The 22,061-nt window shown below is 42.2% G+C and overlaps 1 protein-coding gene across 2 annotated transcripts in view; it reads right to left on the reverse strand.

Moving 5' to 3' along the window:
• Positions 1-22,061, reverse strand: part of LOC129863688 (protein sidekick-2-like) — a 221,182-nt gene that overhangs the window by 124,248 nt on the left and 74,873 nt on the right. For both annotated transcript variants that reach the window (XM_055935861.1, XM_055935854.1), the window contains exons 5-8: positions 14,017-14,128; positions 13,509-13,699; positions 12,926-13,009; positions 3,616-3,810 (exon numbers count right to left, since the gene is read on the reverse strand). In XM_055935861.1, the coding sequence (XP_055791836.1) occupies positions 3,616-3,810; positions 12,926-13,009; positions 13,509-13,699; positions 14,017-14,128 (582 nt within the window). The remainder of the gene's footprint in view (positions 1-3,615; positions 3,811-12,925; positions 13,010-13,508; positions 13,700-14,016; positions 14,129-22,061) is intronic.

A 22,061-nucleotide genomic window follows, 5' to 3' on the forward strand; every position in this document is an offset into this window, starting at 1 on the left:
TACACTAGGAAGGATATGACATAAGATTGTGACACAGGTAGAGGGAGGGAGGCAATACACTAGGTATGGTATGACATAAGATTGTTATACAGGTAGAGGGAGGGAGGCAATACACTAGGTAGGGTATGACATAAATGGTGACACAGGTAGAGAGAGGGAGGGAGGCAATACACTAGGAAGGATATGACATAACTGGTGACACAGGTAGAGAGAGGGAGGGAGGCAATACACTAGGTAGGGTATGACATAAATGGTGACACAGGTAGAGAGGGGGAGAGACAGAAAGATTCCTTCACTCTGTTAACATGGTCACATTAAGTAGTACACATCAATGAAACATGTAGACAGAATAAGTCAAATAAAGAAAACAAGTAAAAGGATGAGTAAAAGGAGATGTAGCCAGAGTAAAATAATGAGTAAAAGGAGTTGTAGCCAGAGTAAAATAATGAGTAAAAGGAGTTGTAGCCAGAGTAAAATAATGAGGAGAAGGAGTTGTAGCCAGAGTAAAATAATGAGTAAAAAGAGTTGTAGCAAGAGTAAAAGGATGATTGAAAGGATGAGTAAAAAAAGTTGTAGACAGAGTAAAAGGAGTTGTAGACAGAGTAAAGGGATGATTAAAAGGAGTTGTAGACAGAGTAAAGGGATGATTAAAAGGACTTGTAGACAGAGTAAAGGGAGTTGTAGACAGAGTAAATGGATGATTAAAAGGAGTTGTAGACAGAGTAAAGGGATGGTTAAAAGGACTTGTAAACAGAGTAAAGGGATGATTAAAAGGACTTGTAGACAGAGTAAAGGGATGATTAAAGGGAGTTGTAGACAGAGTAAAAGGAGTTGTAGACAGAGTAAAGGGATGATTAAAGAGAGTTGTAGACAAAGTAAAGGGATGATTAAAGGGAGTTGTAGACAGAGTAAATAGATGATTAAAAGGAGTTGTAGACAGCGTAAAGGGATGATTAAAAGGAGTTGTAGACAGAGTAAAGGGATGATTAAAGGGAGTTGTAGACAAAGTAAAGGGATGAGTAAGTTCATGAGTGAGTTCAAATCAAAGTGTATTTGTCATGTGCGCCGAATACAACAGGTGTAGACCTTACAGTGAAATGCTTACTTACAGGCTCTAACCAATAGTGCAAAAAGGTAATAGGTAAACAATAGGTAAGTAAAGAAATTAAACAACATTTAAAAGACAGGCTATATACAGTAGCGAGGCTATAAAAGTAGTGAGGCCACATACAGACACTGGTTAGTCAGGCTGATTGAGGTAGTATGTACATGTAGATATGGTTAAAGTGACTATGCATAAATGATGAACAGAGGGTACCAGTAGCGTAACAGAGGGGTTGGTGGGTGGCGGGACACAATGCAGATAGCCCGGTTAACCAATGTGCGGGAGCACTGGTTGGTCGGCATAATTGAGGTAGTATGTACAAGAATGTATAGTTAAAGTGACTATGCATACATCATAAACAGAGAGTAGCGGCAGCGTAAAAAAGAGGGGTTGGGGGGGGGGGGCACACAATGCAAATAGTCCGGATAGCCATTTGATCACCTGTTCAGGAGTCTTATGGCTTAGGGGTAAAAACTGTTGAGAAGCCTTTTTGTCCTAGACTTGGCACTCCGGTAAGGCTTGCCATGCTGTAGTAGAGAGAACAGTCTATGACTGGGGTGGCTGGGGTCTTTGACAATTTATAGGGCCTTCCTCTGACACCGCCTGGTGTAGAGGTCCTGGATGGCAGGCAGCTTAACCTCAGTGATGTACTGGGTCGTACGCACTACCCTCTGTAGTGCCTCGCGGTCAGAGGCCGAGCAATTGCCGTACCAGGCAGTGATGCAACCAGTCAGGATGCTCTCGATGTTGCAGCTGTAGAACCTTTTGAGGATCTCAGGACCCATGCCAAATATCTTTAGTTTCCTGGGGGGGAATAGGCTTTGTCGTGCCCTCTTCATGACTGTCTTGGTGTGCTTGGACCATGATAGTTTGTTGGTGATGTGGACACCAAGGAACTTGAAGCTCTAAACCTGCTCCACTACAGCCCCGTCGATGAGAATGGGGGCGTGTTCAGTCCACCCTTTCCTGTAGTCCACAATCATCTCCTTTGTCTTGGTTACGTTGAGGGAGAGGTTTTTATTCTGGCACCACCTTGCCAGGTCTCTGACCTCCTCACTATAGGCTGTCTCGTCATTGTCGGTGATCAGGCCTATCACTGTTGTGTCGTCTGCAAACTTAATGATGGTGTTGGAGTCGTGCCTGGCCATGCAGTCGTGGGTGAACAGGGAGTACTGGAGGGGACTGAGCACGCACCGCTGGGGAGGTCCCTGTGTTGAGGATCAGCGTGGCAGATGTGTTGCTACCTACCCTCACCACCTGGGGGCAGCCTGTCAGGAAGTCCAGGATCCAGTTGCAGAGGGAGGCGTTTAGTCCCAGGATCCTTAGCTTAGTGATGAGCTTTGAGGGAACTATTGTGTTGAACGCTGAGCTGTAGTCAATGAATAGCATTATAACATAAGTGTTCCTTTTGTCCAGGTTGGAAAGGGCAGTGTGGAGTGCAATAGAGATTGCATCATCTGCGGATCTGTTTGGGCGGTATGCAAATTTCAGTCTGTCTAGGGTTTCTGGGATAATGGTGTTGATGTGAGCCATTACCAGCCTTTCAAAGCACTTCATGGCTACGGACATGAGTGCTACGGGTCTGTATTCATTTAGGCATGTTGCCTTTGTGTTCTTGGGCACAGGGACTGTGGTGGTCTGCTTGAAACATGTTGGTATTACAGACTCAATCAGGGATATGTTGAAAATGTTGTAGACAGAGTTAACTGGTTATCAATACGTCATCACCACAGACCACAGGGTTAATATCTCTGACTGTCCATCTAACTGGTTATCAATACGTCATCACCACAGACCACAGGGTTAATATCTCTGACTGTCCATCTAACTGGTTATCAATACGTCATCACCACAGACCACAGGGTTAATATCTCTGACTGTCCATCTAACTGGTTATCAATACGTCATCACCACAGACCACAGGGTTAATATCTCTGACTGTCCATCTAACTGGTTATCAATACGTCATCACCACAGACCACAGGGTTAATATCTCTGACTGTCCATCTAACTGGTTATCAATACGTCATCACCACAGACCACAGGGTTAATATCTCTGACTGTCCATCTAACTGGTTATCAATACGTCATCACCACAGACCACAGGGTTAATATCTCTGACTGTCCATCTAACTGGTTATCAATACGTCATCACCACAGACCACAGGGTTAATATCTCTGACTGTCCATCTAACTGGTTATCAATACGTCATCACCACAGACCACAGGGTTAATATCTCTGACTGTCCATCTAACTGGTTATCAATACGTCATCACCACAGACCACAGGGTTCATATCTCTGACTGGTTCATCTAACTGGTTATGGGATGAGTAAAAGGAGTTGTAGACAGAGTAAAAGGAGTTGTAGACAAAGTAAAGGGATGAGTAAAAGGAGTTGTAGGCAGCGTAAAATTAGTTGTAGACAGAGTAAAGGGATGAGTAAAAACTGTTGTGGACAGAGTAAAAGTGAAAAGACTAGTGAAAAGACTAGAACAACAGGTAAACTCACTAGTGACAGCCAGGTAGGTGTTGGTCTGCACCTCTCCTGCCAGGTTCCGTGCAAAGCATTGGAACATCCCTGTGTCGTCAGGAAGAAGGCCGTTGACCTGCAAACTGCCCCCCACTAACACCCTATACCTGGGGGTTTTCACTGGGCTGATGGGCACTGCATCCTTATACCACACAATGTCTGGTTGAGGCACACCTACAGGAAGGATAGAAGTAGTTAACTAAATCATGGGAAAGCATCAAACACACATATGTCTCCAAATGTCGACATTTGTGGAGACATTTAATCAAACACACACACAACTGTACATGTGGACATGTGGGGACATGTAATCAAGCACACACACACACACACACACACACACACACACACACACACACACACACACACACACACACACACACACACACACACACACACACGTACATGTGGACATGTGGGGACATGTAATCAAGCACACACACACCTGTGCATGTGGACATGTGGGGACATAGATAACAAACACAGACACAGATAGATACACGTTATCATGCCCTAAACTCATATATGTGGGTCAATACTGTAACTGCCAAAATAAAGGAAACACAAGAGTAAATTAGGGATACAAAGTATATTGAAAGCAGGTGATTCCACACAGGTGTGGTTCCTGAGTTAATTACGCAATTAACATCCCATCATGCTTAGGTTCATGTATAAGAATGCCCAACAGCCCATTATTTTGGCTATCATAGCTAGAAGAGATCTCAGTGACTTTGAATGAGGGGTCTCAAAGACGCATAGCGGGTTAAAAGGATGTGTATGTATGTATGAGTGGGTGTGTGTCTCAGTCACCAGATCTCAACCCAATTGAACACTTATGGGAGATTCTGGAGCGGCGCCTGAGACAGTGATTTCCAACAGCATCAAAAAATAATAATAGTATTGAATTTCTCATGGAAGAATAGTGGCACATCCCTGCAAAAGAATTTCAGACACTTGTAGAATCTATGCCAAGGTGTATTGAGGTTGTTCTCACGGCTCGTGGTGACCCAACGCCCTAATAAGACACTTCTGTGGGTGTTTCCTAATTTGGCAAATATTTAAAGTACCAGGCAAAAGTTTGGACAAACCCACTCAATCAAGGGCTTTTCTTTATTTTTACTATTTTCCACATGGAATAATATAGTAACCAAAAAGTGTTAAACACATCAAAATATATTTACGATTTTAGATTCTTCAAAGTAGCTCCCCTTTGCCTTGATGACAGCTTTGCACACTCTTGGCATTCTCTCAACCATCTTCACCTGGAACGCTTTTCCAACAGTCTCGAAGGAGTTCACACATATGCTGAGAACTTGTTGACTACTTTTCCTTCACTCTGCTGTTCAACTCATCCCAAACCATCTCCATTTGGTTGAGGTCGGGTGATTGTTGAGGCCAGGTCATCTGATGCAGCACTCCATCACTCTCCTTCTTTGTCAAATAGCCCTTACACAGCCTGGAGGTGTGTTGGATCATTGTCCTGTTGAAAAACAAATGATAGTCCCACTAAGCGCAAACCATGGGATGGCGTATCGCTGCAGAATGATGTAGTAGCCATGTTGGTTAAGTGTGCCTTGAATTCTAAATAAATCATAGACAGTGTCAACACAAAAGCACCCCCACATCTCCTCCTCCATGCTTCACAGTGGGAACCTCACATGCGGAGATCAACCGTTAAGGTTTTTATTATTTTATTTTGTTCGGATTATTTTGCTCTTACTGTAGTACTGTAGCCTACTCCCGACCGGTCATGTTGTACAGCACTGCAAAGTGCAAGCTGTGTTAATACAGATGGTTCAATACCTGTGTGCACAACGGGCTTGCCTTGCAGTTCTCCAGCTGTATCCACTGAAAGCACATGAGGTTCAAGGCACGGGATGGGCCGCAGAGCCATGCACAGATGACCGACCTAGCCCATTGGGAAGGGTAGAGGTGGAAGTGGGAGGGAGGTTGGACCCCCGCCCGACTGGCAACACTTTAAGGGCATTGCACTAATAATGGAGCTGACTAGAGAACAGTTTCCGCTGTTCTGTTCTTAGTGACAGTCTGCATGTTCAAACTAAAACAATGTAACTAATAATGGCATCTTTATGCTTTCGTTAATAAATAATGATAAAAATACTCTTTCAAAATGCCAATATTTATTTAGTTATGGATCCTTAATGAATTATTATGTTAATAAATATCGCTGAATTACAGAAATATCCTCCAATCCTCTATATGCAATTATTGGCAGAAAATCACGTGATATTTTTCAATATATTATAGGTCTATCGTAGGCGACATGAGTATCACTAGTGTGAAGTAATGTGCTGTTAAAAGTGGTGTAGTTCTTATTTTTTTAAAGAGCATATTGAAGTTAGAAGCAATATGATTTGACGCAATAGCCTACAACTACTTTAGCACCGTTTCGAGCTGCTCTGAAGACAAGCATCGGGACCGGTCTTGGTTGAGGTTAACTGAAATGCATTCCAGGTGACTACCTCATGAAGCTGGTTGAGATAAAGCCAAGAGTGTGGAAAACTTTCATCAAGGCAAAGGGTGGCTAACTTGAAGAATCTCAAATGTAAAATATATTTTGATTTGTTTAACACTTTTTTGGTTACTACATGATTCCATATGAGAAATTATGTCAGTCAGTTGTACTTTTTTCACGTCATTTCGTGTTTACGTGCTGCAGTGCGTTACTTTGCTACCTGACAACTTTACGGTTTTTACTTTTTAATTACCGTTTATATATATTTTTTTCCCCCTCGCTCAACTTTTTTTCATACAACTTTTTCACTCTGGACGCTTTATCTGGACGTGGTTCTTCAGTACCTCCACCAGCCGAAGCTAAGTAGTAACATTAACATTATGCCTTCTAATTGCAGTCGCTGTACTCATAATATATAGGAGTACGATCGCCTTACGGCGAGAATAGCTGTGCTGCAAGCCCAGCTTCAGACGCAATCGTTAGGCAAGGGTAATTTCAGTGTAGGAAAGGATGAAACAGCGTCTGTGCCACCAGTAAGTACAGATAGTAGTATAAATCCCCTCGCACAGTCCCCGCAGCCGGACAACTTTCTCATAGCTTCTGGAGGGAAATGCTGTAGGAATGCTCAACCGGTGTCGCTCATTCAGTTGACAGAAACTTTTCTCCCCATTAAGCAGCGAGTCGGAGTCAGAGGCCGAGCCTTCTCTGGTCTCTACTCCTCCCGTTACGGGGTCTCAGATGACGAAGCCTCCCACCGTTAGCTCTGACAAATTGAAAACCCTAGTCATTGGTGACTCCATTACCTGCAGTATTAGACTTAAAAACGAATCATCCAGCGATCATACAATGTTTAGCAGGGGGCAGGGCTACCGACGTTAAGGCTAATCTGAAGATGGTGCTGGCTAAAGCTAAAACTGGCGAGTGTAGAGAAAATAAGGATATTGTTATCCACGTCGGCACCAACGATGTTAGGATGAAACAGTCAGAGGTCACCAAGCGCAACATAGCTTCAGCGTGTAAATCAGCTAGAAAGATGTGTCGGCATCGAGTAATTGTCTCTGGCCCCCTCCCAGTTAGGGGGAGTGATGAGCTCTACAGCAGAGTCTCACAACTCAATCGTTGGTTGAAAACTGTTTTCTGCCCCTCCCAAAAGATAGGATTTGTAGATTATTGGTACTCTTTCTGGGACTCACCCACAAACAGGACCAAGCCTGGCCTGTTGAGGAGTGACGGACTCCATCCTAGCTGGAGGGCTGCTCTCATCTTATCTACGCACATAGACGGGGCTCTAACTCCCCTAGCTCCACAATGAGATAGGGTGCAGGCCAGGCAGCAGGCTGTTAGCCAGCCTGCCAGCTTAGTGGAGTCTGCCACTAGCACAGTCAGTGTAGTCAGCTCAGTTATCCCCATTGAGACTGTGTCTATGCCTCGACCTAGGGTGGGCAAAACATAACATGGCGGTGTTCGCATTAGCAATCTCACTGGAATAAAGACCTCCTCCATTCCTGCCATTATTGAAAGAGATCGTGATACCTCACATCTCAAAATAGGGTTACTTAATGTTAGATCCCTCACTTCCAAGGCAGTTATGGTCAATGAACTAATCACTGATCATAGTCTTGATGTGATTGGCCTGACTGAAACATGGCTTAAGCCTGATGAATTTACTGTGTTAAATGAGGCCTCACCTCCTGGTTACACTAGTGACCATATCCCATGCGCATCCCGCAAAGGCAGAGGTGTTGCTAACATTTATGATAGCAAATTTCAATTTACAAAAAAAAAAGTTTTTGTCTTTTGAGCTTCTAGTCATGAAATCTATGCAGCCTACTCAATCACTTTTTATAGTTACTGTTTACAGGCCTCCTGGGCCATATACAGCGTTCCTCATTGAGTTCCCTGAATTCCTATCGGACGTTGTAGTCATGGCAGATAATATTCAAATTTTTGGTGACTTTAATATTCACATGGAAAAGTCCACAGACCCACTCTAAAAGGCTTTCGGAGTCATCATCGACTCTGTGGGTATTGTCCAACATGTCTCCGGACCTACTCACTGCCACAGTCATACTCTGGGGCTAGTTTTGTCCCGTGGAATAAATGTTGTTGATCTTAATGTTTTTCTTCATAATCCTGGATTATCGGACCACCATTTTAATCTACTCAGACCCCAACCAAGGATCATCAAAAGTCGTGCTATAAATTCTCGGACAACCCAAAGATTCCTAGATGCCCATCCAGAATCCCTCCACCTACCCAAGGATGTCAGAGTACAAAAATCAGTTAACCACCTAACTGAGGAACTCAATTTAACCTTGCGCAATACCCTAGATGCAGTCGCAACCCTAAAAACCAAAAACCTTCGTCATAGGAAACTAGCTCCCTGGTATACAGAAAATACCCGTGCTCTGAAGCAAGCTTCCAGAAAATTGGAACAGAAATGGCGCAAAACCAAACTGGAAGTCTCCCAACTAGCTTGGAAAGAGAGTACTGTGCAATATCGAAGAGCCCTCACTGCTACTCGATCATCCTATTTTTCCAAATTAATTGATGAAAATTTGAACAATCCCCCCCCAAAAAGTTGATACTGTCGCAAAGCTAACTAAAAAGCAGCATTCCCCAAGAGAGGATGGCTTTCACTTCAGCAGTGATAAATTCATGAACTTCTTTGAGGAAAAGATCATGATCATTAGAAAGCAAATTGCGGACTCCTCTTTAAATCTGCATATATTCCTCCAAAGCTCAGTTGTCCTGAGTCTGCACAACTCTGCCAAGACCTAGGATCAAGGGAGACACTCATGTGTTTTAGTACTATATCTCTTGACACAATGATGAAAATAATCATGGCCTCTAAACCTTCAAGCTGCATACTGGACCATATTCCAACTAAATTACTGAAAGAGCTGCTTCCTGTGCTTGGCCCTCCGATATTGAACCTAATAAACGTCTCTATCCACCGGATGTGTACCAAACTCACTAAAAGTGGCAGTAATAAAGCCTCTCTTGAAAAAGCCAAACCTTGACACAGAAAATATAAAATACTAACGGCCTATATCGAATCTCCTCTCAAAATGTTAGAAAAAGCTGTCGCGCAGCAACTCACTGCCTTCCTGAAGACAAACAATGTATACAAAATGCTTCAGTCTGGTTTTAGACCCCATCATAGCACTGAGACTGCACTTGTAAAGGTGGTAAATTACCTTTTAATGGTGTCAGACCGAGGCTCTGCATCTGTCCTCATGCTCCTAGACCTTAGTGCTGCTTTTGATACCGTTGATCACCACATTCTTTTGGAGAGATTGGAAACCCAAATTGGTCTACACGGACAAGTTCTGGCCTGGTTTAGATCTTATCTGTCGGAAAGATATCAGATTTCTCTGTGGATGGTTTGTCCTCTGACAAATCAACAGTACATTTCAGTGTTCCTCAAGGTTTCGTTTCAGGACCACTATTGTTTTCAATATATATTTTACATCTTGGTGATGTCATTCGGAAACATAATGTTAATTTTCACTGCTATGCGGTTGACACACAGCTGTACATTTCGATAAAACATGGTGAAGCCCCAAAATTGCCCTCACTGGAAGCCTGTGTTTCAGACATAAGAAAGTGGATGGCTGCAAATGTTCTACTTTTAAACTCGGACAAAACAGAGATGAGATATTCTGTTAAATCTGACAATTAATCTTGATGGTTGTACAGTCGTCTCAAATAAAACTGTGAAGGACCTCTGTGTTACTCTGGACCCTGATCTCTCTTTTGACGAACATATCAAGACTGCTTCAAGGACATCTTTTTTCCATCTACATAACATTGCAAAAATCTGAAATCTTTGTCGAAAAATTATGCTGAAAAATGAATCCATGCTTTTGTCACTTCTAGGGTAGACTACTGCAATGCTCTACTTTCCGGCAACCCAGATAAAGCACAAAATAAACTTCAGTTAGTGCTAAACATGGCTGCTAGAATCTTAACTAGAACCCAAAAAATGTGATCATATGACTCCAGCAAGGGCTGATTTCAAGGTTTTACTGCTAACCTACAAAGCCTTACATGGGCTTGCTCCTACCAATCTTTCCGATTTGGTCCTGCCTTACATACCTACACGTACGCTACGGTCACAAGACGCAGGCCTCCTAACTGTCCCTAGAATTTCTAAGCAAACAGCTGGAGGCAGGGTTTCTCCTATAGAGCTCCATTTTTATGGAATGGTCTGCCTACCCATGTGACAGACAGGCTCGGTCTCAACCTTTAAGTCTTTATTGAAGACTCATCTCTTCAGTAGGTCAAATGATTGAGTGTAGTCTGGCCCAGGAGTGTGAAAGTGAACAGAAAGGCACTGGAGCAACGAACTGCCCTTGCTGTCTCTGCCTGGCCGGTTCCACTCTCTCCTCTGGGATTCTCTGCCTCTAACCCTATTACAGAGGCTGAGTCACTGGCTTACTGGTTCTCTTCCATGCCGTCCCTAGGAGGGGTGCGTCACTTGAGTGGGTTGAGTCACTGACGTGATCTTCCTGTCTGGGTTGGCGCCCCGCCTTGGGTTGTGCCGTGGCAGAGACCTTTGTAGGCTATACTCGGCCTTGTCTCAGGATGGTAAGTTGGTGGAATGAAGATATCCCTCTAGTGGTGTGGGGGCTGTGCTTTGGCAAAGTGGGTGGGGTTATATCCTGCCTGTTTGGCCCTGTCCGGGGGTATTTTCGGATGGGGCCACAGTGTCTCCCGACCCCTCTTGTCTTAGCCTCCAGTATTTATGCTGCAGTAGTTAATTTTTTATTTCTTTTTTTAAATTTCACCTTTATTTAACCAGGTAGGCAAATTGAGAACACGTTCTCATTTACAATTGCGACCTGGCCAAGATAAAGCAAAGCAGTTCGACACATACAACAACACATAGTTACACATGGAGTAAAACAAACATACAGTCAATAATACAGTGAAAAATAAGTCTATATACAATATGAGCAAGTGAGGTGAGATAAGGGAGGTGAAGGCAAACAAAATATATATATAAATAAATAAAAATATAAAAAGGCCATGGTGGCGAAGTAAATACAATATAGCAAGTAAAAAAAAGTAAAAAAAGTAGAGATAGTAGAGATAGAAAAAAGTAGAGATAGAAATAATGGGGTGCAAAGGAGCAAAATAAATAAATACAGTAGGTAAAGAGGTAGTTGTTTGGGCTAAATTATAGATGGGCTATGTACAGGTGCAGTAATCTATGAGCTGCTCTGACAGCTGGTGCTTAAAGCTAGTGAGGGAGATAAGTGTTTCCAGTTTCAGAGATTTTTGTAGTTCGTTCCAGTCATTGGCAGCAGAGAACTGGAAGGAGAGGCGGCCAAAGGAAGAATTGGTTTTGGGGGTGACCAGAGAGATATACCTGCTGGAGCGCGTGCTACAGGTAGGTGCTGCTATGGTGACCAGCGAGCTGAGATAACGGGGGACTTTACCTAGCAGGGTCTTGTAGATGACCTGGAGCCAGTGGGTTTGACGACGAGTATGAAGCGAGGGCCAGCCAACGAGAGTGTACAGGTCGCAGTGGTGGGTAGTATATGGGGCTTTGGTGACAAAACGGATGGCACTGTGAGAGACTGCATCCAATTTATTGAGTAGGGTTTTGGAGGCTATTTTGTAAATGACATCACCGAAGTCGAGGATTGGTAGGATGGTCAGTTTTACAAGGGTATGTTTGGCAGCATGAGTGAAGGATGCTTTGTTGCGGAATAGGAAGCCAATTCTAGATTTAACTTTGGATTGGAGATGTTTGATGTGAGTCTGGAAGGAGAGTTTACAGTCTAACCAGACACCTAGGTATTTGTAGTTGTCCACATATTCTAAGTCAGAGCCGTCCAGAGTAGTGATGTTGGACAGGCGGGCAGGTGCAGGCAGCGATCGGTTGAAGAGCATGCATTTAGTTTTACTTGTTTTACTTAATGTGTCGGGGGGATAGGGTCAGTCTGTTATATCTGGAGTATCTGTCCTGTCTTATCCAGTGTCCTGTGTGAATTTAAGTGTGCTATCCTAATTCTCTCTCTCTTTCACTCTCTCTCTCTTTCTTTCTTTTCTTTTCTTTTTTTCTTTCTTTCTTTCTTTCTTTCTTTCTTTCTCTCTCTCTCTCGGAGGACCATAGGACCATGCCTCAGGACAACCTGGCCCGATGACTCCTTGCTGTCCCCAGTCCACCTGGCCGTGTTGCTGCTCCAGTTTCAACTGTTCTGCCTGTGGCTATGGAACTCTAACCTGTTCACCGGACGTGCTACCTGTCCCAGACCTGTTGTTTTCAACTCTCTAGAGACAGCAGGAGCGGTAGAGGTACTCTGAATGATCGGCTATGAAAAGCCAACTGACATTTACTCCTGAGGTGCTGCCCTGTTGCACCCTCGACACCCACTGTGATTATTATTATTTGACCCTGCTGGTCATTATGAACATTTGAACATCTTGGCCATGTTCTGTTATAATCTCCACCCGGCACAGCCAGCAGAGGACTGGCCACCCTTCATAGCCTTGTTCCTCTCTAGGTTTCTTCCTAGGTTCTGGCCTTTCTAGGGGTTTTTTCCTAGCCACCGTGCTTCTACACCTGCATTGCTTGCTGTTTGGGGTTTTAGGCTGGGTTTCTGTACAGCACTTTGAGATATCAGCTGATGTAAGAAGGGCTTTATAATAGATTTGATTTGATTTGATATGTATTATTCATAGTGTTGATGTCTTCACTATTATTCTACAATGTAGAAAATAGTGAAATTAAGAAAAACCTTGGAATGAGTAGGTGTGTCCAAACTTTTGATTGGTACTGTATATGTGTATGTGTCTTACCTCGTGCCTGACAGGGGATATCCACAATTTTCTCCATTTCAGCAGTGATGTGTTTCTCTGGTTCCTTCACAAACTGGGGAGGCTCTGAAGGAGAGCGAGAGATATGATGAGGTAATTGTCAGACAGCTGAAGCAAATAAAAACCTTGAGGAGTATTTAATTTAACGTCTTACACAAATCTCCTGGACATTGCATGATTTACCCAAAACCTTGAATTACAACACCCCTGTTTCTCAAGATAAGATATGGCCTTCAGAATCTGTATGGAATGTAAAATCATGAACACAAATCAAACAAACCAAACAAAACTATTTAATATTTTGCCATGCTTACCACGTGCATGTAAATAGGCCCCTTATAGGCCCCAGAGTCATACCCTGTACATGTAAATAGGCCCCTGATAGGCCACAGAGTCATACCCTGTACATGTAAATAGGCCCCTGATAGGCCCCAGAGTCATACTTTGTACATGAAGGTTGGCCTAGGCCCCATACATATTCCTACATTGTACATGTAGGTTGGACAAGACCCCAGAGTCATACTTTGCACATGTAAGTAGGCCTAGGCCCCATATATATTCATACCTTGAACATGTAGGTAGGCCCCAGCGTTGACAGAAGGCACACTGCTGCTGCGGAGGACCACCTCACACTCATAGAACCCTGAGTCACTGACTACAGGGCCAATAATGGTCAGTCTGCGGTTGAAGTCACTCAGACCACTGGTGACCAGAATCCTGTTCTTCCTCCATGTGATGCTGAGTTTGATCAGCGGTCTGGGATGGAAGAGAGAGAGACAGAGAGAGAGACACTCATGATATTGAAAAAACAGAAATCTATTTACCAAATCTATTTGTACATTGCATCAGCCAAATACAGACAGATTAGTATTTGACTCATTAATAACTGATTACACGTTCGTATAAAAAATAGTTTTTGTCTCAAAATTATCCATCAAAACCAATCAGTCTGGCAGGAAGACAACAGAGGATCAGTCTGTCAGGAACACCATAAATACTGACAGAGTAGAGACTAGGGAGTGACAGCTAGAGTATGTTGTCACAGTGGGCCTCCGGGGTGGTGGGGGGGTTACCTTGCGTTTGCGATACACTCCATGGTGACTTCAGACGTGCCTGACACTACACTGGTGTTTGTTGGGGGGATGATTATGGTGGGGGCGATGGGGTCTGCAGGACCACCAACATCTAGAGAGAGAGAGGGAGATATACAGTATATATATACAGTATATATATATGACCACATCAGAATCAAACAGTGATCAGTGTACTACATGCAATAGATATGATACAATCTTTAAGGTGTGTAGTTCATATTGAGTGTCCCTACGGATGGTCTGCTCTGACTGATTATATAGCCCAGGCTCATTTTCAGGCCAGAGCAGTGTTATCCATTACATGTCAGTCTTAATCTAAAATAGATAAAAAATAAATAAAGACCCCTTAACATACAGTATATACAGTAACCTATAATGAGAAAGTGAAAACTCTTTTTTAGATATTTTTGCAAATGTATTGAAACAGGTCCCCAAGAATACAGTGGCCTCCAGAATTCTTAAATGGAAGAAGTTTGGAACTGCCAAGATTTTGGAGTGTGTTTTGGGACAATTATCTGAATGTCCTTGAGTGGCACAGCTAGAGCAAGGACTTAAACCCGATCAAACATCTCTGAAGAGACCTGAAAATAGCATTGCAGCAACGCTCCCCATCCAACATGACAGAGCGTGAGAGGATCTACAGAAAATAAGGGGAGAAACTCCCCAAATACAGGTAGGGCAAGCATGGAGCGTCATACCCAAGAAGACTTGAGGCTCTTATCACTGCCAAAGGTCTGAATACTTATGTAAATGTGATAATTCAGGTTAAAAGTTTTGATACATTTACATTTCTAAAAACATTTCCTAAAACCTGGTTTTGCTTTGTCATTATGGTGTATTATGTGTAGACTGATGAGGGGAAAAAACAATTAAACTCAGCAAAAAAAGAAACGTCCCCTTTACAGGATTTTGTTTTTCAAAGATAATTCGTAAAAATCCAAATAACTTCACAGATCTTCCTTGTAAAGGGTTTAAACACTGTTTCCCATGCTTGTTCAATGAACCATAAACAATTAATGAACATGCACCTGTGGAACGGTCATTAAGACACTATAGGCAATTAAGGTCACAGTTATGAAAACTTGGAACACTAAAGAGGCCTTTCTACTGACTATGAAAGACACCAAAAGAAAGATGCCCAGGGTCCCTGATCATCTGCGTGAATGTGCCTTAGGCATGCTGCAAGGAGGCATGAGGACTGCAGATGTGACCAGGGCAATAAATTGCAATGTCCGTACTGTGAGACGCCTAAGACAGCGCTACAGGGAGACAGGGTGGACAGCTGATCGTCCTCGCAATGGCAGACCACGTGTAACAACACCTGCACAGGATCGGTACATCCGAACATCACACCTGCGAGACAGGTACAGGATGGCAACAACAACTGCCCGAGTTACACCAGGAACGCACAATCCCTCCATCGGTGCTCAGACAGTCTGCAATAGCTGAGAGAGGCTGGACTGGGGGCTTGTAGACCTGTTGTAAGGCAGGTCCTCACCAGATATCACCAGCAACAACGTCGCCTATGGGCACAAACCCACCGCCGGCGAACATGACAGGACTCGCAAAAAGTGCTCTTCACTGACGAGTTGCGGTTTTGTCTCAACGGGGGTGATTGTCGGATTCGCGTTTATCGTCGAAGGAATGAGCGTTACACTGAGGCTTGTACTCTGGAGTGGGATCAATTTGGAGGTGGAGGGTCCGTCACGGTCTGGGGTGGTGTGTCACAACATCTTCAGACTGAGCTTGTTGTCATTGCAGGCAATCTCAACGCTGTGCGTTACGGGGAACACATCCTCCTCCCTCATGTGGTACCCTTCCTGCAGGCTCCTCCCTGCATGACCCTCCAGCATGACAATGCCACCAGCCATACTGCTCGTTCTGTGTGTGATTTCAGGTAAGACAGTAATGTCAGTGTTCTGCCATGGCCAGCGAAGAGCCCGGATCTCAATCCCATTGAGCACGTCTGGGACCTGTTGGATCGGAGGGTGAGGGCTAGAGCCATTCCCCCCAGAAATGTCCGGGAACTTGCAGGTGCCTTGGTGGAAGAGTGGGGTAACATCTCACAGCGAGAACTGGCAAATCTGGTGCAGTCCATGAGGAGGAGATGCACTGAATCACTTAATGCAGCTGGTGGCCACACCAGATACTGACTGTTACTTTTGATTTTGACCCCCCTTTTTTCAGGGACACATTATTCAATTTCTGTTAGTCACATGTCTGTATAACTTGTTCAATTTATGTCTCAGTTGTTGAATCTTGTTATGTTCATACAAATATTGACACCTGAGAGGTTAAGTTTGCTGAATGTAAACGCAGTTGACAGTGAGGAAGTTTCTTTTTTTGTTGAGTTTACATTTTAGAATAAGGCTGTAACGTAACAAAATGTGGAAAAATTCAAGGGGTCTGAATACTTTCCGAATGCACTGTATTTCTGTTCTGACAAAGCACTGAGGTGAACATCCTATCCTACCATCCCCTGGGCACAAACTGGTTGAATCAACATTGTTTCAACGTGATTTTTCAACCTATTGTGGCGTGGAACCTATGTGGTAAATACATATATTCTGCTGTTTTGGATTGTCAACCTGGTGATTAATTTTTACCACACAACACCTTGTATAAAATAGGATACATTTATACATTTGAAAGAACGTCAGATCTTTAACATTTTATCCAGAAAAAGAAAACAATAGCCTGGGCAGCACCTCCTACTGGAGAGTTGATCTATCATCTGTCATCAATTATGGATCCCATTTAATGTTTTAACCAAGCCCTGCTTAGCTTGATATTTGTCACTGACTACTGCCAATGTGCTATGGTGAGAATGATTATTGAGAGATCTCTTAACACTAAATACATTCACTTTTGCTATATCAGTCATTTGAAAATGTATGTTTAGCAGAGCAAATTAAATGTAACCATACTTTACAAATCATAAATTATACTACGTATTTATGCCTACAGCTATTGTTTCAATTCAACCCAGGGTTCAACCAAAAATAGACAATGCATACAGGCCTAGGGTTTCAAGCTTTGGTTGATTTGAAATGTAATCTTAAAGTTAATTAATTTGTTAGATGCACGTCTCCATGTCAACCAAACAAGTTAAAAAATAGGATGAAATTAAATTAAACTTTGATTTGCATTTGACTTGATTTAGGCCTACTCTATTTGATTGAAATGGAGACTGAATCCAACATATCAATTTTTCATTTGTAGACAAACCTGAATTAAAGCCAGACTAATTCAGTGGCACAAAAGATACATCTCCTTCAAATGTTGATATTTGGTTGTGTTGAAAACCAAACAAAATCCAATAACACTTTTGCAATACACTAGTTACAGTGGCTTGTGACAGTATTCACCCACCTTGGCATTTTTCATATATTTTTGCCTCACAACCTGGAATTAAAATATATTTTGGGGGGGGTTTGTATCATTTGATTTACACAATGTGCCTACCACTTTGAAGATGCAAAATATATTTTATTGTGAAACAAACAAGAAAACAGAAAACTTTAGCGTGCATAACTATTCACCCCCCCCCCCCCAAAGTCAATACTTTGTAGAGTCACCTTTTGCAGAAATTACAGCTGCAAGTCTCTTGGGGTATATCTATAAGCTTGGCACATCTAGCCACTGGGATAATTGCCCATTCTTCAAAGCAAAACTGCTCCAGCTCCTTCAAGTTGGATGGGTTCCGCTGGTGTACAGCATTCTTTAAGTCATACCACATATCCTCAATTGGATTGAGGTCTGGGTTTTGAATAGGCTATTCCAAGACATTTAGATGTTTCCCCTTAAACCACTTGATTGTTGCTTTAGCAGGTCATTGTCCTGCTGGAAGGTGAACCTCCGTCCCAGTCTCAAATCTCTGAAACAGGTTTCCCTCAAGAATTTCCCTATATTTAGCACCATCCATCATTCCTTAAATTCTGACCAGTATCCCAGTCCCTACCGAGAAAAAATCTGGTGGTGTTCTCGGGGTGATGAGAGGTGTTGGGTTTGCGCCAGACATAGCGTTTTCCTTGATGGCTAAAAAGCTCAATTTTAGTCTCATCTGACCAGTGTACCTTCTTCCAAATGTTTGGGGAGTCTCCCACATGCCTTTTGGCGAATACCAAACACGTTTGCTTATTTCTTAAGCAATGGTTTTATTCTGGCCACACTTCCCTAAAACTTCCCTCCGTGCGATGGTCAATGTTCCGGATGTTTTTTTATAACACAACCTTGATCTGTACTTCTCCACAATTTTGTCCCTGACCTGTTTGGAGAGCTCCTTGGTCTTCATGGTGTCGCTTGCTTCATGGTGCCCCTTGCTTTGTGGTGTTGCAGACTCTGGTGTCACGTTCCTGACCTGTTTTCTGTTGTTTGGAATGTGTTTAATTGGTCAGGGCGTGAGTTTGGGTGGGTAGTCTATGTTATGTGTTTTCTATGTTGGGTTAATGGGTTGCCTGGTATGGCTCTCAATTAGAGGCAGGTGGTTTTCATTTCCTCTGATTGAGAGTCATATTAAACTTCTTATGGCTTGGGGGCAGTTTTTCGTCATCTGGATGAGAATCGTGCCCAAAGTAAACTACCTGCTACTCAGGCCCAGAAGCAAGGATATGCATATAATTAGATTTGGATAGAAAACACTCAAAAGTTTCCAAAACTGTTAACTTCTTATGGCTGCAAGGGGCAGCATTGAGTAACCTGGAAAGAGGTGGCCATTTCAAACGGCCTCCTACTCAATTCTTGCTCGTACAATATGCATATTATCATTACTATTGGATAGAAAACACTCTCTAGTTTCTTAAACCGTTTGAATTATTTCTCTAAGTGAACCAGAACTCTTTCTGCAGCCCATTTCCTATCCGGAAGTGAGATTTCCAAAAGCGAGGTCTTTTTTCAAGAGCTTGTCTATAAAAGGGCATGTCACTTGGGACTATAGAAACACGTCATACGCCTTCCCCTGGGTGTCAAGCGGAAGTGAGAGCAGAAATGACTTGATTATCTCTTTTTGGGATTGAATACATCCTCTTGGAGTGAGAGGTCCGCCATTTTATTTTTTTTCGAAGGCGCGAAGTTGGACCTGGAATTGCCTCCTGGAAAACCGTCGTTATAGGTGAATATGATCTCCGGCTTCGATTTTACTTGATACATGTCACAATATCATCCTAAAGTATGTTTTTTAAATATAGTTTAATTATATTATTGAAATTTATTCGGGACTTTAGACGTGATGCGTTGGAAGAATTTGTTCAAGAAGGAGAGGTTAGCGCCGCACGGCCAGTGTGCTTGCTAATTCAAGAGGGAAATAGTTCGTTCTGGATCCAAACAAAGACGGTTCTGGACAATGGACCCCTTTACAACGTTCTGATGGAAGATCAACAAAGATAAGGACCCAATTTGGGATGCTATTTCATATATCTGTCGAGCTGTGCTATCGCTACCGATTACTTGGAATCAATGCTGTTGTGTGTTAGCTATTGCAGTAAGCTAATATAACGATATATTGTGTTTTCGCTGTAAAACACTTAAAAAATCTGAAATATTGGCTCTATTCACAAGATCTTTGTCTTTCATTTTGCTATACACCATATATTTTTCTGAAATGTTTTATGATGAGTAATTAGGTAGTTGACGTTGGTGTCTGTATTTACTCTGGCTACTCCCGTGCTATTTCTGACTGTAGCTATGATGGTAGCATCAATGTAAAACTGATTTATAGCTAAAATATGCAAATTTTTTGAACAAAATATAGATTTATTGTGTAACATGTTATAGGACTGTCATCTGAATAAGTTGTTTCTAGGTTTGTTTGGTTGGATCTTGGTTAGTTAGGTTGGCTTTGTGCATGCTACCTGTGCTGTGAAAAATGTCTGTCCTCTTTTGTATTTGGTGGTGAACTAACATAAATATACGTGGTGTTTTTGCTGTAAAACATTTTATAAATCGGACACGTTGGCTGGATTAACAAGATGTTTATCTTTCAAATGCAGTATTGGACTTGTTAATGTGTGAAAGTTAAATATTAAAAAAAAATAGATTTTGAATTTCGCGCCCTGCAATTGAGCTGGATGTTGTCATAAGTGTGCCGATGTCAGGCCAGCCAGCCTAACAGGTTAAGATAGTCTGTGAGTATAACAGAACTGATATGGCAGGTGAAAACCTGAGGAAAATCATTCCAGGAAGTGGGATTTTTTTGATGTGGGTATTTTCAATTGGGTTAGGACCCAATTGCAGTTCCTATGGTTTCCACTAGATCTCAACAGTTTTTACACATTGTTTCAGGCTTGTTTTCTGAAAGATTAAGAAGAATGAGACCTTTCTCTCAGTGGAATATAGAATCATGCAGTGCTGGTTTTGTGCATGACCGAGTGCGCACCCTTCGTTGTTTGTCCTTTCTATTGAATACGCTATTGTCCGGTTGAAATATTATCGATTATTTAGACAATTGACAATCTGAGGATTAATTATAAACATCGCTTGACATGTTTCGATGAACTACCGGTACTATTAGGATGTATTCGTGTGCATGTTTTGACCGCCTTTGAGCCAGTGGATTACTGAACAAAACGCGCCAACAAAACAGAGTTTTTGGGATATAAAGAGGGACTTTATCGAACGAAACAAACATTTATTGTGTAGCTGGGACTCTTGTGACTGCAACCATATGAAGATCTTCAATGGTAAGTGATTCATTTTATCGCTATTTCTGGCTTTTGTAATTCCTTTACATGGTTGTAAAATGTTTGTATGCTTTTGTAAACGAGGCGTTGTCCTCAGATAATCGCATGATATGCTTTCGCCGTAAAGCCTTTTGGAAATCTGACAAAGCAGATTAACAAGAAGTTAATCTTTAAGCCGATGTATAACACTTGTATTTTTATGAATGTTTATTATAACTATTTCTGTATTTTAAATTTGTCGCTCTGCAATTTCACCGGATGTTGTCGAGGTGGGTCGCTAGCGGAACGCCTGCACCAGAAAGGTTAAATTGCGGGTTGTAATGCAACAAAATAGGAAAAAAATCAAAGGGGGTTGAATAATTTTGCAAGGCCTATAAATGACAAGGTAACGACTAACCCACAAATACAAGTTAAAGAATAGGATTAAGCCAGTGGCTCAGATGAAACTATCCAAGCATTATATCTATACCCTTTAAATGTCGATATTTGGTTGGGTTGTCAACCAAACACAATTCAATACTACTTCTGTAATTCATTACATACAGTGCCTTCAGAAAGTACTCATACCCCTTGACTTATTCCACATTTTATTGTGTTACAGCCTGAATTTAAAATTAATCAAATGTCTTTACTTTTCTCACCCATCTATAAACAATACCCCACAATGAAAAAAGTTAAAACATGCTTTTTAAAAATGTAGCACATTTATTAAAAATGAAATACACAAGTATCTCATTTACATAAGCATTCACACCCCTGAGAAAAGAATCACCTTTGACAGCGATTACAGCTGTGAGTCTTTCTGAGTAAGTCTCTAAGAGCTTTGCACAGCTGGTTTGTACAATATTTGACTATTATTCTTTTCGAAATGTTCATGTTCCGTCACATTGGTTGTTGACCATTGCTTGTCAACCACTTTCAAAACTTGCCATAGATTTTCAAGCAGATCTAAATCAAATCTACAACTTGGCCACTCAGGAACATTCACAGTCTTCTTGGTAAGCAATTCCAGTGTAGATTTGGCCTTGTGTTTTAGGTTATTGTCCTGCTGAAAGGTGACTTAATCTCCCAGTGTCTAGTGGAAAGCACAGTCAATATTTAGGATTTTTCCTGTGCTCCATTCAGTTTCTTTTTAATCCTCTAAAACTCCCCAGTCCTTAATGATTATAAGCATACCCATAACACAATGCAGCCACCACTATGCTTGAAAATATGGAGAGTGGTACTCAGTAATGTGTTGAATTGCATTTGCCCCAAACATAACACTTGGTATACAGGACAAAAAGTGAATTGTTTGCCAAATTTTTTGCAGTATTCATTTAGTGCCTTGTTGGAAACAGGATGCAT

The sequence above is a fragment of the Salvelinus fontinalis genome, chromosome 1, assembly GCF_029448725.1.
Source record: "Salvelinus fontinalis isolate EN_2023a chromosome 1, ASM2944872v1, whole genome shotgun sequence".
NCBI classification, from domain to species: Eukaryota; Metazoa; Chordata; class Actinopteri; order Salmoniformes; family Salmonidae; genus Salvelinus; species Salvelinus fontinalis.